Here is an 18,153-nt window from a genome sequence, read left to right on the forward strand (position 1 = left end):
CTTTGTATTATAGGATCATAGAGGCTGTGCAGGGCAGTGGACAGAGAACTACCCTAGGAACCAATAAGACCCTACTTCTAACACACAGTGGCTGTGTAACCCTGGATAAGTCACTTCACTTCTCAGTTCTCTAGAGAACTCTCTAAGACTATAACTTGTGAAGATAATGCTAACCTGCATTAATAGAGAGAATTCACTCACCCAGGAATTTCCTGTTCCAATGAAATCACTGGTCCAGTTCCTGTTGCTATTATAAGATTATAGATCTGGAGTTGGGAAGGAACTCAGAGTCCATATAATCTAACCACCTCATTCATAGAGGAGGAAAGTGAGGCCCAGGAAGGGTTAGTCATTCTCCCACAGTCACATGCAGAGTAACCCAAGATCAAAGGCGGAACTCAAACCTAGGTCCTCCGACTTCAGGGTAGGTATGCTTTCTATTATGCCTAATAATTTCTGAGACAAAATACATTTTGTATTTACTTATCTGTGTGTGTTGTCATCTCCAGTGGAATATAAGCTTCCTGAGGGCAGGGACTACCCAATTTTTTGTCTTTATATCCCCATCACCTAATACAGTGCCATGCGCACAGTAGGCACTTGATAAGCCTTTTGGAAATTTAATTAATGCAAAAAAGAAGCACATTTCTACCACATTTTCATTTTCCCCAAATTTTATCCCTTTCCAGCTCTTCTAAGTCTTAGGAGATATAGAAGGAAAATAATGATTCTTCCTTTATTTCATATGGGAAAACTGAGGAACACAAGAACTAATAGCCAGTCTCTGATTACAGAGATGTGGCCCATTCACTGTAATTGTTTGTCCTTCATTCTCAGAGAGGACCAATGCCATCAAGAGGGTGATGTGAGTTAGCCCCATTTAGAACTTCTAATCTGAACAGTGCCTTGTCCCCTATCTGGTAGAGAAGAGGAAGAAACAGCAAATGTGAACTAATGAACTTGCTTTTGCTGTAGTATGAATGTATATTCATATTTGTTCTGGTCAGTTTCTCCATTTGCAAAATGATGAAGCTGGATCACATGATCTCTAAGATTCCTTAGTCCTAATGTTTTATGAGCCTTCTATGAGATTATTATTAATGATACTGTGATCTTTATTGCACCTGTATAGGTCAGAAAGTGCAAAGAAAGTATCCAACAGGCTCTTGTCTTTAAGAAGAGTAATGTGCCAACAGCTGAGTGGTAGTGTTTTGGTGATGGCTTCATGGTCCAAACAGCCACGTTTCCCATATATGTTCCCATATGGTTAACTAAGATGGAGGATTAAAATCTACTCAACTAGGCTTTAAAAAAAAAGATGCCTTAATATATCTAAACATATAGTTATAGAAGAATTTCAAGTAAAATCTGAACTTGTAAAGCATTTACCATTGTTTCATTTTTAATAATATTTTCCCCAATTACAAAATAAGCTTTAACATTCTTTAAAAAAAATTTAATTCCAAATTCTCTCCTTCCCCTCTACCCTTCCTGAGATGGTAAACAATCTGATATAGGTTATACATGTGTAATCATGTAAAACATATTTCCACATTAGTCATTTTATGGAAGAAAACTAGGGAAAGGAAGGAAGGAAGGAAGGAACGAACGAACGAACGAATGAAGGAACGAAGGAATGAAGGAAGGAACGAAGGAACAAAGGAAGGAAATAGTATGCTGGGGCGGCCAGGTGGCTCAGTGAGTAAGAGCACCAGCCTCAGAGTCGGGATGACCTGGGATCGAATCCGGGCTCTGATACTTAGCACCACACCCAGAAATAACTGGCCATGTAACCTTGCTCAAGTTACTTAACCCCAATTGCTTAAAAAAAAAATAGTATGCTTCAGTCTATAGTAAGACTCTATTAGTTTTTTCTCTGGAGGTGGATAGCATTTTTCATCATGAGTCCTTTGGGATTGTCTTGGGTCACTGCATTGTTGAGAATAGCTGATTCATAGTTCGTCATCATATAATACTGCTGTTATTGTGTAAGCTGTTCTGGTTCTGCTCAATTCACTCTGTATCAGTTCACATAAGTCTTTCCAGGTTTTTCTGAAATCATCCTGCTTGTCATTTCTTATAACACAATAGTATCCGTCACAATCATATACTGCAGCTTGTTCAGTCATTCCCCAATTGATGGGCATTTCTTCAATTTCCAATTCTTATCCACTACATAAAGACTGCTATAAATATTCTTGTACAAATAGGTCCTTTTCCTTTCTTAAAAAAAATCTCTTTGGGATGCAAACCTAGTAATAGTATTGTTGGATCAAAAGATTTGCACAGTTTTATAGCCCTTTGGGCATAGTTCCAAGTTATTCTCCTGAATGGTTGGATCAGTTCACAACTCCACTAACAGTGCTTTAATGTCCCAGTTTTCCCACATCCCCTCTGACATTTATCTTTTTCATTTTCTGTCATATTAGCCAATCTGATAGGTATGAGTTAGTACCTCAAGAGTTGTTTTAATTTGCATTTCTCTAATCAATAGAATTAGAACTTTTTTCATATGACTATAGATAGCTTTGATTTCTTTATCCGAAAACTGCCTGTTCATCTCCTTCGACCATTTATCAGTTAGGGAATGACTTGTATTCTTATAAAATGACTCTGTTCTCTAAGTATCTGAGAAATGAGACCTTTATCAGAAATACTTCCTACAAATTTTTCCCCTTTTTCTGCTTTCCTTCTAATTTTGGTTACATTGGTTTTGTTCATGAAAAACCTTTTAAATTTAATATAATAAAAATTATCCATTTTACATCTCATGATGCTGTCTCTTGTTTTGTTCTATCCCTATTGATTTTTTTCATTTACCTCTATTTAAAATAATTCTGGTCTTATTCCCAAGTTTTGGTAGAACCTTCTTTGAACTCAGCCGAATCTTGAAGCTTCAAGTCAAAAATGCCCCTTTTCTATGACTTCGAGGATGTAGAACTTCATTTGCTCATATTGTTGTTGTCCTTAGTAATAGAGCAGCCCAGCCTATCTCTGCCTACAGCTAATCCATGGACAAGTGTTAGTCTTCTAAAACCTCTCTCCCTCTCTATGATGGCATGGGAAGTAATGCCTAGGAAGAAATAAAAACAACATCTCATCAGTTCCTCTGCTCCTATTACTTCCTGACTCTCCATCCACATAATACCAAAAGAAAACAGTCTGTTATAAAGCAGCATAATGCTGCCGGCATGAGCAAAATCTTGAGATTGCCTTTCCCTCAATCAGAAGATTTTCTTGTTTTGTTTTGCTTTATTAATTTGCTCAAAACTCCTCCCCTTGAGTCCCATCAAGACTTATACTGAGTTATGGGTAGAAATTGACATTAAATGGTTACCATTAGCAACCAGTTCTAACACAAAGAATCCAATAGCTACAAACTGCTTGGAAAATAAGATAAATTTCAGTTTATTCTAGAAAATAACTTTTAAAATATTGCAAGATTTCCACAGATCTGTGACCTCATTAATGTGGGTCACACATTTTCTCTCTACGCTTCCTGAGCTCATAAGCTCCCATGGGTTCAATAATCATCTCTTTGCAGATGATTCCCAGTTCTACATATGTCCGGGAGAGATTATTTCATTCTTTATCCTTTGTATCCCTAGGGCCTATCGGAGTGTCTGGCACACTATAAGCACTTGATAAATATTTGCTGATTGATTAATTCAGTACTAGCCTTTCTCCAGTCCTGCATCACCAGCTGCCTTTTGTACATTTCAAACCAGACTTTCCATAGACATCTCAGCAACAACTCTCATAGCAGAATTCATGCTCTCTCCTTCCTTTCCCCCCACTTTCTTCTGAACTTCCCTATTACTATGAGAGATGCAGCACCCTTCTAATGACCCAGGTTCACAACTTTGCCATCATCCTCTGCTCCTCACCCCTGACCCCAACTAGCCAGGTGGGTGCCAACTTTATCACTCCAATCTCCACAATATCTGTCACATACATCTTATCTCTCTACTTGAGTACACTGCCACTTCCCTAGTTTAGGTCCCCAACACCTTGTAAACTGACCAGTAAAAGAGCTTCCTAATTGCTCCCACTCCCACTAAGTTTCTTCCCATTTTTCAGTTGCGCACAACTGACTCTTCATGACCCATTTGGGGTTTTCTTGGCAGAGATACTGGAGTGGTTTGCCATTTCCTTCTCCAGCTCATTTTACAGATGAGGAAACTGAGGCAAACAGGGTTAATGATTTGCCTAGGGTCACACATCTAGTCAAGTGTCTGACACCAGATTTGAACTCAGGAAGATGAGTCTTTTTGACTCCAAGCCCAGTGCTCTGTCTACTGTGTCACATGTTGCCCTACATGTTGTTTACACAAGTTCTTCTGATAGAGTCTGAATGCAGACTGAAGTATACTATTTTCATTTTATTTCTCTTTTTCAGTTTTTTCCCTTTCGGTCTGTTTCTTCTTTCACAACTTGACAAATATGGAAATACATTTTACACGACTGCACATACATAACCTATTTAAAATTCTTACCTTTTTAGGAAGGGGGGAAGGCAGGGAAGGAGAAAATTTGGAACTCAAAAAAATTTTTTTATAAGCAATTGGGGTTAAATAACTTGCTCAAGTTTACATGGCCAGGTGTTTTGGGTGGGTGCTAAGTGTCTGAGCCCGGATTCGATCCCCAGGTCATCCCAACACTGGGGCTGGTGCTCTTACTCACTGTGCTACCTGGCCACCCCTAAAAAAAATTTTTTTAATGAATGTTTAAAAAAAAGGAATATAAGTTCTTTGAGGGAAGGGACTCTTTTTACCTTTTATTTATATCCCTAGCACTGTGTCTGAAACATAGTAAGCATTTAATAAATTCTTGCTGATTGATAAATTGTCTCCTTCACCAATCTCCTTTGTGACCATGGACATGTCAGTGGGGAAGTGTTTTATCTAGGGGCTCTTGATTACACAAAGAACCCTGTGAGTTGAGTGCAAATGTTGTTATCCCCATTTTATAGATGAAGAAACTGAGACCCGGAGAGTTCAAATGACTTATTCAAAGTCATACAGCTAAGAAGCAGCAGGATTAAGACTCAAAGCCAGGTCTTCTGTGTCCAAATTCAATGCTCTTTGTGCTTAGTCCACTGTCTGTCCAAGGGACAGAACTGGTCAGAAATGAAGAAATGTGCTGACCAGATCAGAACCAATCCAATAGTGAGAAAAGAAAAGAAAAATCCTTTTATTTGCTGCAATGACAACTGGCCTGGAGGACAAGAGTTAAATTATCTGACTCCCATATAAACCCTTGGAAGGATTTCTGTGTTTTTCCGTGAACCCAGCATAAATCAGTTGGTGAATTGAACTGAGTGAAATGACCACTACATTCTAGTATAAAATGTCATCAATCCATATAACCTGGAAACTTTTCTCAAAAGGTGTGTGTGTTGGGTCGGGGCGAGGGGATCTATTTATTCACAAGGCACTGTAGTATACTGGAAAGAGCCTTGGATTTGGGAGAACATGGGTTTGAATCTCAGCTTTGCTTATACAACCTATGTGACCTTAGATAACTTATGTAACTTCTCTGGCCTCCAGTTTCCTCTTCTATAAAATGAGAATGAACTAGTTGATTTCCAAGACCCTTTCCACCTCCCCAACAGTGGGCCTGTGGCCAATACTGAAGACACCTAAAAGATCTCTTCCTTTCTGGAGAGGTCAATGCAAGCATCATCTCTGTCACATTTTTGCCCCAGCACACGACTCACTCCGTGCCCCAGAAATGTCAGTGTTGGGACCACTTTCTCTTGAGCAATGCACTGCAGTATACGGGGGGCTCCATATAGACCACCCATACAGGAGGCCAATGATGAGATGTACAGCCCCAAGAGGAATAGGAAGCCCACCAAAGACACCTGGAAGAGAAGAGCAGAGAGGGGGGGAACGAATGAGCTACATTTGAAAACAAATTCACCCAGTCAATTCTAGGATCAAATGAAAAAGCTCATGTACCACCCCAGTCACCTCTCTGTAATGGCTCCCCTCACTCCTTGACTTAGGTCCAGTGGATAGGGTCACCCCCAACTCACACCTCTACATATGTCCTAGTATGCGCCAAGCACTGGGCAAGGTACTAGGAATCAAAAGACAAAAACAGAACGGCCCTTGTGCCAAAGGAGTAATGTGTTTCTCAAATGGATTTGTGACCTCTTCAATGGATGTTCTCTCCAGTGGTGCAGATTGCAACCCATCCATGCCTGCCCCTCCTGTGTAACTTTTGTCCTGTCATAACTGATGGGTTGACAGCTTTTGAACCTCTTCTCCAGGAAGAACAGAGCACTGATTCTCTCTGCTAGCTCTTCTGCATCCCAGAGATCACATTTGCTCAGCGTTTGCTCAGGATTATCAACGGTTCTCTAGCTCTGGACTCTCTCTCTCTCTTTCTTTTTCTTTCTTTCTTCCTTTCTTCCTTCCTTCCTTTCTTCCTTCTTTCCTTTCTTTCTTCCTTCCTTCCTTCCTTCCTTCTTCCTTCCTTCCTTCTTTCCTTCCTTCCTTTCTTTTTTTGTTTGGAGTTACTTGTAAGATGTTCCTGTCATTCTTTATGGCCTTCTGAATGCTGACTTTCTACCTGTGCTATGCCATTCTGCTTTTCCCCCACTGGGGCAAGCTTCCTTCTGGCAGTAAAGACGTCTTTTGGACTGCATAGGACTCTCTCCTTCGCTAGTCAGTATCATCTCCCTCCCCTCTCTCCACCTGTAGTGCCTGCTTTTTGTTACATGGCATAAATTCTTTCCAAGTTTCCAATATGGTGTTTTTATTCTTCCTGTGAGCCATTTTCTAAAACTGAGATATTTCATTTTTCCTTACTAATTAGTGCCTGCATTTTTGTTAGGGGCCTATTGTCTATAAATGAATGGAACTTTGGGATGGATTGCTTTGGCTTTGGTAGAACTGAACAGTGTGTCTAATTAGCTTTTTAAAATTACTTTTCACATGATGTATTGGAAAGAGCACTGAGCTTGGACACGGGAGACCAGAGGCAGTGTCTCACCTCTGCCCATTTACAGCATGAATGACTCGGGCAAGTAACATGGGGACGATCATGCTGAAATCACCTATTTCATGTGGTTGTTTGTGAGGATAGCATTTTGTAAACTGAAAAACAATACAGAAAATTGGGTGATGGTTCTGTAGAGAATCTTCCCTTGTCCCCCAAAATGTATGTACCTAAACATATCTCTGGGCACAGTGGATAGAGTGGCACGCCTGGAGTCAGGAAAACTCATCTTCGTGAGTTCAAATCTAGCTGCAGACACTTACTAGCTGCATGACCCTGGGCAAGTCATTTAACCCTGTTTAACTCAGTTTCCTCATCTGTAAAATGAGCTGGAGAAGGAAATAGTAAACCACTCTAGTATCTTTGCTAAGAAAACCCCAAATGGGGTCACAGACTCAGACACGACTGAAACGACTGAACAAAAATATATCTCTGCCTGAAAAGCAGGACCAACTGTAATGTAATTGTGAGTTTTGACAGATGATGAAACACAATTCCCTCCTCTCAGGAGAAGGGCAGTGGAGCACAGATTCAGAATGTGTGTCCTTGGTCAGCCACAGTTACTTTATCAGAAAGCTTTGTTTGATTGTTTCTTTCTTACAAGGGAATGGTCAACTGGGGAGGCGGTGAGGTAGAAGAGTGTTACATAAGGAAATGACTACAATATATATTTTTTGAAGGTTTCAATAAAACATATTTTTTTAAATGGGTTCTAAGAATGCTAATGTTTTCAAGCACAAACAATCTTGGGACGACGAATTTAGAGTCAGGAAGAAGGTGCTGAGAACAGGATGTGTGAAGTACGTGGTAGGGGGTGGGGGTAGGGGGTACAGGATTGAAGATAAAAGGTATTGAATTTTAGGGGTCCAAGGGCAAAGAACTAGAGATCTCTAAGCATGTTTCAACAAAAGGAAGTTGTTTATAGAAACGGGGAATCAGAAAGCCAAATAATTTGATGCATATGGAAGGGATTTCCAGGGAAGTCAGAAAGGAATATTGATCAGTGAGTCAGAAAAGGATTACGAGGAGGGACTACTCACTGTGTGGAATTTTCCCAGGCACAGTGGATTTAGGAAAGAGGGCCACCAGTTTGGGGAGGTTTCTGTGAATAGGACAATGGGGGACTGTAATCAGTGCTCAGAATCTCCAAAAAGGCCCTGGAAAGCAGTCTGGCCTGGACTTGGAGGTAAGACCTATGGGGAACAGACAGAAAGAACCTGCTGCTGTGCCCTTTTCAAGCTCACTCTACAGTGAACCAACTCTCTGTAATCCTCAGGCTCCCACTCCCTCCATCTCCTGATGACTGAAATCTAGCCTTCACCTGAGGACACCAGTCCTAGACAATCTTCCTTCATATCCTAGAACCATAGGATGAGGTGGTCTGCTGCTGCCAGACCCTTGACTTGCTACCATCATTCAATACCTCTCTTCTAGTCTCATTCCCTTTCTTCACAAATTGGTCAAACGGTTCTTATCAACATCCTGTCCTCTGCCTTTGCCCCTCTAATGTTCTCATTCATTTCTATGCAACCCTGGGTGGCCCCCATTCTCTCTCTCTCTCTCTCTGTCTCTCTCTCTCTCTCTCTCTCTCTCTCTCTCTCTCTCTCTCTCTCTCCTCTCTGTCTCTCTGTCACACACACACACACTTTTTTTTTAGGCAGCTGGGGTTAAGTGACTTGCCCAGGGTCACATACCTAGTAATGTCTAGTCTACATTTAAACTCAGATCCTCCTGACTCCAGATCCAATGCTCTATCCACTGCACCACTGTGCTGCCCTATATAGCCCCCATTCTCAGTCTTCTCTTTTCCTCTATCACAAATCTTACTGATGAGGTCCACTACAAATTGATGCTAGCTAACCTAAATTTCAGCTTCTAGAAATCCTTTTATTCATCTCACGGTTTTCCTATAGCACTCACCTAGCAGCTGTTCCAAATTGTTTTCTCTTTCTTCAAGTACCCAACTCTAACCCACCCCTATTCTTTCTCAGTATATAACCTTTAAGAAGAGTGGGGCCCTCCAGTATGAGCTCTGCCATTTCCTGTCTTCCATGGATCAAAATTTGTGTCTCCATCCATTCTCCCTTTCTTCTGATGAACAAGGATGAAAAGGCATTCCTCTTTGCAAAGGCTAATTCTTCCACCTGTATCCTTGACCACCTCTCCTCCTATTTCCAGGACTTTAGTGGGACAATCATTCTCTCTCCATACTCTCATGGTCTACTGGCTCCTCCTCTTCCCACAAATAAGCTCAGGCCTTTTTTTCCCTAAAAATACTTTCCCTTTATCCTTCTGTTCCTTTAGGTCCCATCTCTTCCTTATTGCCAAATTTCCATAAGGAATAGTTCATACCCAACCCACTCCCCTCTTCCCCCACCCCCAGCCCTGCTTTTACTTTCTTCATTCCTTACTCTGTAACCCTATGTAAGTCTTACTCCTACTGAAGCAACTCTCTAAAAATCACCAATTACCTCTTCGTAGCTAAGTTCAATAACCTTTTCCCAATCCTAATCTTCCTTCACCTTGACCTCTCTGTAGTATTTAGTCCCATAACCATTCCTCTCCTCAATATCCTCGCCTCTTACAACTTCAGTAACAATGCTTTTTGGGGGGGCCAAGGGCAGAGTTTCCTCCTTACCTCCCTAGTCACCCTTTATCTTTCTTCCTTATTGGTCCCTCTTTCTTCCTCCACCCTAAAACTATACTCAGGCTTTTTTCTTCTCTCTATAACTTTTCCACTGAGTATCTCATTCACTCCTATGGCTTTAGGTGTCCCTCTGGACAGATGACTCCTAAATCTGGATCTCCTCCCAGCTGCCTCACTCCTTCTCTAGGCTCCAGACTCCATTTCTAATAGCTTACTGGCTCTCTCCTCCTAAATACTTTGTGAACACCTCAAACTCAAATGTTAACCAGCTTTTCTTAAACACCTACTATGTACAGGGCGCTATGCTAGGTGTTGGTGATGATGAAAAATGCCTCAGCTGCTGCTCTCAAGATGCTTATAGATTGAGTAGAGGGATGAGACATAGTGACTGTGGACATGGGCTCTGTACTGAGTATAATAACAACTTGTTAGATGTGTCAGAGCTTCCCTTCTTTACAGGGGAGCAGGACAATGGAGTTACACAACAACCAGTCAATTAGAAGGATTTCTGAGGCTCAGAGCTGCTTGACATACCAGTGATCCTTTGCAAGCAAACTCTAGCCAAATTTGGAAATGCCTGTAACTGCCAGAAACCACAGAACCAGCCTTGATCAGCTGAAGAGCAGCCTTGAGAGGTAGGTGCAGACTCAAGGTCTTACTCGGGACTTCTAAACATCATGCCGCTTAGATTATTGTGTCTACAGATGTCTTCTCCCTTAACAGCCGCCCCCCCTCCACACACACACACACACACACACACAAACACAAGCAAAAGCTTTTCCAAAAAAACTGTATTATCTCACCCTTTTTCCTCTCCCCTTTGAACAGCTGAGAACTCTCTCTCCCTCTCTCCTTCCTTGTAGGATCTTTTCTCCCCTACAAGCCTCTTCTCAGACCATAAATGCTTTGTAATCTGGGCCTGGGCTCTGTTTCACTTCAGGTCCCTTTAAGGGCCTGGGGGTCTTTTGTTAACAAGACATATAATTACAACTGAATTTACCATCTCCCGTGCAAACCCTGACCCCCTCCTCACTCCCCTCTTTTCTCCTGTGATTCTCCTTGCCATCGCTCCTACTTCTACAACCTTTTTCACATCACACACCTTTTTTCACTCGTATTGACTTCGACCCTAGTTATATCTTGGACTATGGCAATGGCCTCCTAGACGGTCTCCCTCTGTTTGGTCTCTATCCTAGCTCCTCTAATACTTCACACAGTAGCCAAAGTAATCTTAATGTTACTTCCCTGTTCAGGAATCTTCAGGGGCTCCCAACTACCTTACAGGATAAAATGCCAACTCCTTACTTTGGTATTCAAGCCCCTTCTCCTACTCTAGCTTTCCAGTCCTGTGTCTCACTATTCTGCTTTCATATATTTATGTTTCTCCTAGGCGTGACTGAACTACAAGGCATTCTCCAGCCTCCTCCTGATGTCTTTCACCTTGATATATTTAAATATGTTGTCACCCATGTCTGAAATGGATTCCTGTCTCATCTTTGCCTTCCTTCGAGGCCCGGTTCATGTCACCTCTGCTAAAAAGTCTTCCCTGATTCCTTAACCCCCAACTAGAGGTGAATCTCTCCTGTCTCTCTCTATGATCTCTTCTATTCATTTGCCTCATTCTATCTTGCATTATGATCACTTGTTATATATCCCAGCCCCTGACTAGACAATAAGCACCATGAGGACAGGGACTCTGTCATTTTTCATCTTTGTACGTAGTGTCCAGGATGATGTCTTGCCCAGGGTAGGTTTGTCCATAAGACACCGGTCATATTAGGCACTCACTGTGTGTCAGGCATGATACGAAGAGCTAGAGATGCAAAGAAAGGTAAAAACAAAGTCGCTGCCCTCAAGGAGCTTACATTCTAATGGGAGAGACAACACGCGGGCAACTGTGTACAAATACAACATAAAGCAGAGGTCATTTCAGAGGACACTTAAGAAGCTTGTTGAATCGAACTAACACGGTCTTGCTTCCTCAAAGTCCAGGAAAATCAAGGGAGAATGGTACACCTGAGGCCCCTGTAGAGGGATGGAAATAGGAAGAGACAATCCTCTCTCCTTATCAATCAGTCAGCTAGATGGGGCAGTGTAATGGGAATGTAAATTTGGAAGATCTTCCCTGCCCCTAGGCTAAAGTGCACCTGGAGCCTGGAGTGGGAGGCTTGTTTTTCAGTAGATACTTCTTGATTGGCCAGTGGGTCAATAAGGTTGTTACATTCTCTGAGCCAGGAGAAGGCTATATAAGCCCTGATGTGTAGCTTTGTTTTGGGGGCTCACTTTGAGAAGTGTTCTGTGATTTGATCTGGATTCTGGGAAGCTGTTGACCAGAGCCCCCCGGCTTTGAAAAACCCAGATGTGGAAACCTAGATGTTGATTTGGTATGGATGTAATGGTTGGACAGTTTGGAAAACTGTCTACTTGATCTGTTTCTGTCTTGATAATTCTGTCTGTATACTTTGAAGTTCGGGGTGCTGACCTTTTTCCCCTGAACTAGGTAAATGATACATGTTTGACTGATTAAAGTGGTTTGTTAACCCATTTTGAGTTGCTTTCCTTTATCAAAGCAGATCCAAGAACCTCTGTTGACAGCAAACCCTGAAACGCTTGGGGTGCTTGCTGCTACAGGCAGTGGACACAGCAGGGGGCCTGGAGTCAGGAAGACCTGAGTTCAAAGGTGGCCTCAGACAATGACTAGCTGTGTGACCCTGGGCAAGTCACTTAAACTCTGTTTTCTTTAATCTAGTGGAGAAGGAAATGGGAAACCACTCCAGTATCTTTGCCAAGAAAAATATATGCACTGTATTGGCATGCTGTGGTTCATGGGATCCTGAAGAGTTGGATATGACTGGTCAGCTGAATAATAAGCATCTGTTACCTGTCAGACACTAGGGGCTATAAGGGAACTTAGAAGTCATCAAATCCAACCCCTTCATTTAATACATGAGAAAACTGAGGCCCAGAGAGTTTAAGTGATTTGACCAGATCATGAAGGCTCTAGATTAGCAGAGCTGGGCTTTGAACCCAGGCTGACTCCAATTCCACTGTGCTTTCTCCTCTGTACCAGTATAGAAGATGGGAGCCGAGGAAAAGTCAAGGGGAAGGTTCCAAGGTCACAGTCTTCGAAGGAAAGAGATTCTGCCTCCCTTCTGGAATTCTACTGGGTGGTGGCAGTGGAAATAACCAATAGCCAGCTGCCGAGGGGTCTGCTTTGGGGGAGTTGCCTAGGATGAGTTTGTCATAGTTCACCCACAGATATTTCCTGTACCAGTTCCTGTTCACTACTCAGAACCCAAGGCTGTACATTTCCGTTTTTTGTGGGCTCCACATTTACCTGTGTGAGGAAGCAGTCATTTCTCCTATCTAGAAAGCTGATCTCCACATCTCCTCCTAAATGAACTATTCTGTGTGTGTGTATGTGTGTGTGTGTGTGTGTGTGTATGTGTGTGTGTGTGTGTGTGTGTCTGGGTGTCTGGTTGTGTCTGTAATTAACTTCTCCCCATTCCTCCTACCTGGCCTATTTTAGAAACTTTCCCAATCTCATTAAACATTTCCATCTCAGTTTCCTTATCCTGATCAAGGGATCTTTAGTATAGCCCTCTTGCCACATCTTTATGATTTGAGCATGGAATTTCCACCCACAGATATTCCATGGTCCTTCCTTTGTTTGACAGAATTTTTTTTATCTGTCCCTGTTTATTTGGTTCTGCCCTTTTCCTGCCCATGGTGGGCTGCCGAGGCTCTTCCATTTAGATTGTAGCCTTTTAAAGGTTCACAGAGACTCTCTAATGAATTCTGTTATAAAAAGAAACAAGGTCGGCCTTACAAAAATGATGGAGTGGAAACCATCTGTCTCATCAGGCCACGTCTTGAGAGCTGTGTTCTGTTCTGGAGACCACATTTTAAGAATGCACACAAACTAAAGGTGTCTAAAAAAATTCAGGAGCAAAAAACTGTCATTTAAGGAATTGAGGATGCTTCAACAAGAGGAAAGAAACTTAATCTCTATGGCTCCAGAGGAGAGAATTAGGACCAGTGTGGCATCTCCAGGGAGAATAATTTCAGTTCACTGCATTGAATAATTTCTTAATAGTAAGAATTAGCTGACACTATAGGCCATAGGATGATAGATTTAAGGCTGGGAGGAGCTTCAGAGGTCCTCTAGTCCAATTTTACTGATGTGGAAACAGATCTAGTGAGGGTAAGTGATTCTCCTATAGTCACACAGGCAGTAGATATAAGATGTGGGATTAGAACCCAGGTCTTCTAACTTTAGGTCAGCTATGTGGTACATTGAATAGAGCACTGGCCCTGGAGTCATGAAGACCTGAGTTCAAATCTGGCCTCAGATACTTACTAGCTATGTAACCCTGGGCAAGTCACTTAACCCTGTTTGCTTCAGTTTCCTCATCTGGAGAAGAAAATGATAAAACATCTAGTATTTTTGCTAATGAAACCCCAAATGTGGTCATGAAGAGTTGGACATGACCACCTCTAACTTTAAAGCTAACCTTTCTATCCTATCATGCTCTCTTGGGGGCTGAATCAAGACTAGTTGACTACTCATAAGGGATGTCACAGAAAATATCGCTGAATTATACAGTCACTTAAAACCTGAGGTCTCTTCCAACTCTGAGAATCTAGACTTCTACAAAGGTATAGCCAGTAGCCTTCTCCCTGGTGAAATTTAAGGAGCAAGAAGGTCCCTTTGCCCCCAGAGTATGTCTCTCCATTTGTTCACACACACCTGCAATTTCTTTCATCTGAAAAGGACAAAACTTTTTATTCTCTAATTAGAGACAAGACTTAAATTAAAAATATCCCTGGGAGAGGGGTTTCATTTACACTAAGAAATAAGTGAGTAATATCAACTCCTTTTCTAGGGACTTGGTTTGATAGAGGGATGGAGAGGGTTGTTGGGTAGTCCCTGGCACATGATGTTCAGTTTTAGGCAGGAGGGAAAGGTAAAGAAAAGGAAGTTGGGGATCCCTGATGACAACTGGCTTCTACACAATTGTGTTTAGGGACAGACTGGAAAGAAGCCTTTTCTATCTTGAACAATTTTTTCCTAATTTAACTGTTGTAACAACTCACAAATTTTCCTTGATCAGGTTTTCCTAAATGGGGAGGTGGGAAGGGGGAGGAAATGGGAACCTGAGGGCGCCCAGAGTAAAGTGTCCCAGTGGATAGAGTGCCAGCCCTGGAGTCAGGAAGACTCCTCTTCCTGAGTTCAAATCTGACCCCAGACACTTAGTAGCTGCATGACTCTGGGCAAGTCACTTAACCATGTATGCCTGTGTCCTCATCTATAAAATGAGCTGGAGAAGGAAATGGAAAAAACCATCCCAGGATCTTTGCTGAGAAAACTCCAAATGGGGTCACAAAAGGTTAGACACGTTTGAAAATGACTGCACAACAGCAGCTACAAGAGGGAGAATGGGAAGATGAAGGGAAGGGAGTTTCTCTTGTATTCTATCTCATGAAGACCAGGAACAGAGTTTCCTTGCAATTCATCCCACAGAAGAGAAAAGGTAATAAACCTAAACCTAATAAAGCCCAGGAATTAAATGACTAATGAGAATCCTTTGCCCCACAGAGTTTCTCTGGAATTAGAAAGACATCTCAGGCCCCTCTCTTCTTCTACAAACTCAAGGAGGGATGAAGGGTCTGTTAAGGAGCTCCCTGAGAAACACTAAGATATCTTCAAGTCCTGGGTTTCCAATGGTGCCAGATGAGGCCTGCTGAAAACCTGTTTGCTAAAACATGCCACTGTGGAATGTACAGAATTCACTAATCTTGTTACCCTTCCTCTCAGTGCACAGTGCACTAAATCTGAAAATAAAGGGGTTCTCGCCCAGCCAAGAAAAACACTGGGCACCGCAGAGACTTTCCGTGAGAGCACAATGTCCTGGAGAAGTCAGAACAGGGCTCGTACCATAGCCCATAGCCTCCACCCTAGTTGGGGTCTTTGCCATCACCCTATCTCTAAGATCCTTCCTCTTCTTGTTCACTCCCCTCCTTTCTCTGCTCACTGGCCTCTTCCTCACAGAGTGGGTAGGGACAAGGGCAGGACAGGAAAATCACAGCTGTCTGTAGCTTCTTGTGTGTAGTCTGGAGAAAAGGTTGCTGATGAGAGAGTTTGGAACCATTGGTTAGAGTGAAGGGTTTCAGCTCCTTGCGGATTTCAACCTCCAAGATTTTTCCTTCTTCCTGTGATCACTGTTGATGGAGAGTGGACTATACCTAAATGGTAGTCTCATCACTTCCAAGTCTAGAAGAGACCACCCCCATCTCCATCTCCATTTGTTGAAGCCCCTCCTTTTATCCAAGACTCAATTCAGATGCCATCTCCTCCACAAAGCCTTCCCAGGTGAAAAGTCATCTCTCCTTTCTCAAATTTCTTAAAGCACTTTCCCGGGGCCTCTCCTTTGGACTCATCTCTCTCTTGGTTTCATTGCTATCTATGGGCTTTTCCACCGTAGACTGTAAATTCCTGGAGGATAGGTCCTGTGTCATATCTATCTCTAGCTTCTAAGACAGTATCTTCCATATAGTTGGCATTTAATTAAAATTTACTGAATTGAATTTTAACATGATATTATAAATATAGTACAAAGCTCTTTATGTACTTCATCACATTTCATTACACCAACAATCCTGTGCAGAATCTAGTAGCTCCTTGAAATCAAAGACTGGGCCTTTCCTTTCCTTTGTGATGCCAAGGTCCTTAGGCCGCTGTCTGTCACAAAGCACCAGGAGCATAAGATTTAGAGCTGGAAAACATAAAGCTGCCTTTTTCCCATCACCCTCTTTTAAGTGGTATCTCTATCTTTTAATACTGGAGAGGGACAGCCCTGGTGAAATCATTCTTGCTCTGAGACTTACCTTTTCTGCTATCATAAAGTCATATCGAAGGAACTCCCTGGTACAGATGGCACCCAGCAGAAAGACAAAGATGATATAGAGAAACCACCTGCAAAGAAAAACTAGTTAGGACATTGTTGTCTACTGTAAAAATGTGTTTATCTCCTGTCTCTCATAATGTAAAGAACATGAGAAAAGTAGGGACTGAAACATTAAGCAATAGGGAAACCAAACTTTTAACAATCTTAGTAGGCTTTTTATTCTTAAAAGAGAAGAAGGAGGAGGAGGAGAAAGAGGGAAGAAGAAGAAGAAGCAGAAGAAGCAGAAGAAGAAGCAGAAGCAGAAGCAGAAGAAGAAGAAGAAGAAGAAGAAGAAGAAGAAGAAGAAGAAGAAGGAGAAGGAGGAGGAGGAGGAGGAGGAGGAAGATTTATGACTCCTTCAATAGGAGGAGCTTAGCAAATCTAGTCTAGGGAGATGTCTGAGCCAAACAAAGGTTAGCAGATCTGCCCAGGGTCACACAGCTCCTAAATATTACAGGCAGTATTTGGGAGGGAGGGAGGAAGGCAATTGGGGTTAAGTGACTTACCCAGGGTCTCACAGCTCCTATGCATTACAGGCAATATTTTAACACAGGCCTCCCTGACTTCAATTTCAGCATCCTATGTACCAAGCTATGCTGCCTCTATAAAAACAATATTTCCTACCAAAACCTAATTTTTGAAAAATCGTTTTTTCCAGTTCATTACATTATAATAGACTTATACTATAAAAATAAGTAGATCTAATTTTTAAAAAAGAGAGTAGGGCTATGATGGGGGAGAAGCCAGAAGGCTGAATGACCTCCCAAAAGCAGGCTAAAGGAATACTTTCATTCAACAAGCATTTATTAAGTTCTTACTGAGTTCCAAGAACTGTTGTAGGCTATGGGGGAAACAAACAAAACAAAAGCCCCTGCCCTCAAGGGGATTACATTCTATTTGGGGAAAACATGTACACAGATGAGTCAAAACAAAATAATCCATGTAAAAAAAATTAACAGAGTTTGGCAAGTTCCCATGATGCCAGGGCAGTGGCAGAGTATGCAAGGGTTCAAGTCACTGCTGATCAGACATCAGGACCTCATGGAGAGGACACTGCACAGGTCTGGGAAAGTCGAGACAATGAGTCAGAAGAGAGAAGGTGATATTCATGATACTCACGGAGACTCACTTGGAAGTTATGCTGGGACACCACCCAGGCCTGCTAGATCGGGTGTTTATTACTCTACCATACATACTACGTAGGAGAAATAGAAGTTATTTAATACATATTTATTGAATGAAACAGAATAGAATAATAACTCATATTTATATAGTGTTTTATGGTTCCATACCTCTTTATATTTATTATCACATTTAATTTCCTCAAGGTCAAATCCAATCTGATCCTTGGATAAATCTGACTTATCTTAAATTGTCTTCCCCATCACCTTTTTTGCTTCCATGCTTGTAAACTACACAACTTTAACCTGATTAAATATCTCCTAAATTTGTTTTAAGTATTTTGTGTTTTTAATAATAATATTAATTAAAGTTATTAATTAAATATTAATTAAAATTTAATAATAATACACCTCCACTGCCCAAATAGAT

General features: G+C 41.7%; 1 protein-coding gene across 1 annotated transcript in view; it reads right to left on the bottom strand.

Annotated features, from left to right (window-relative positions):
• SLC12A8 (solute carrier family 12 member 8) overlaps positions 1 to 18,153 on the bottom strand; it is a 185,417-nt gene that overhangs the window by 25,254 nt on the left and 142,010 nt on the right. Inside the window, exons 7-8 of the mRNA XM_069064973.1 lie at positions 16,544 to 16,631; positions 5,720 to 5,866 (exon numbers count right to left, since the gene is read on the bottom strand). Coding sequence (XP_068921074.1) covers positions 5,720 to 5,866; positions 16,544 to 16,631 — 235 coding nt within the window. The remainder of the gene's footprint in view (positions 1 to 5,719; positions 5,867 to 16,543; positions 16,632 to 18,153) is intronic.

This window comes from Petaurus breviceps, unplaced genomic scaffold, assembly GCF_028583685.1.
Source record: "Petaurus breviceps papuanus isolate PSGF00001 unplaced genomic scaffold, PetGlider_PUasm1.0 90654, whole genome shotgun sequence".
NCBI lineage: Eukaryota > Metazoa > Chordata > Mammalia > Diprotodontia > Petauridae > Petaurus > Petaurus breviceps.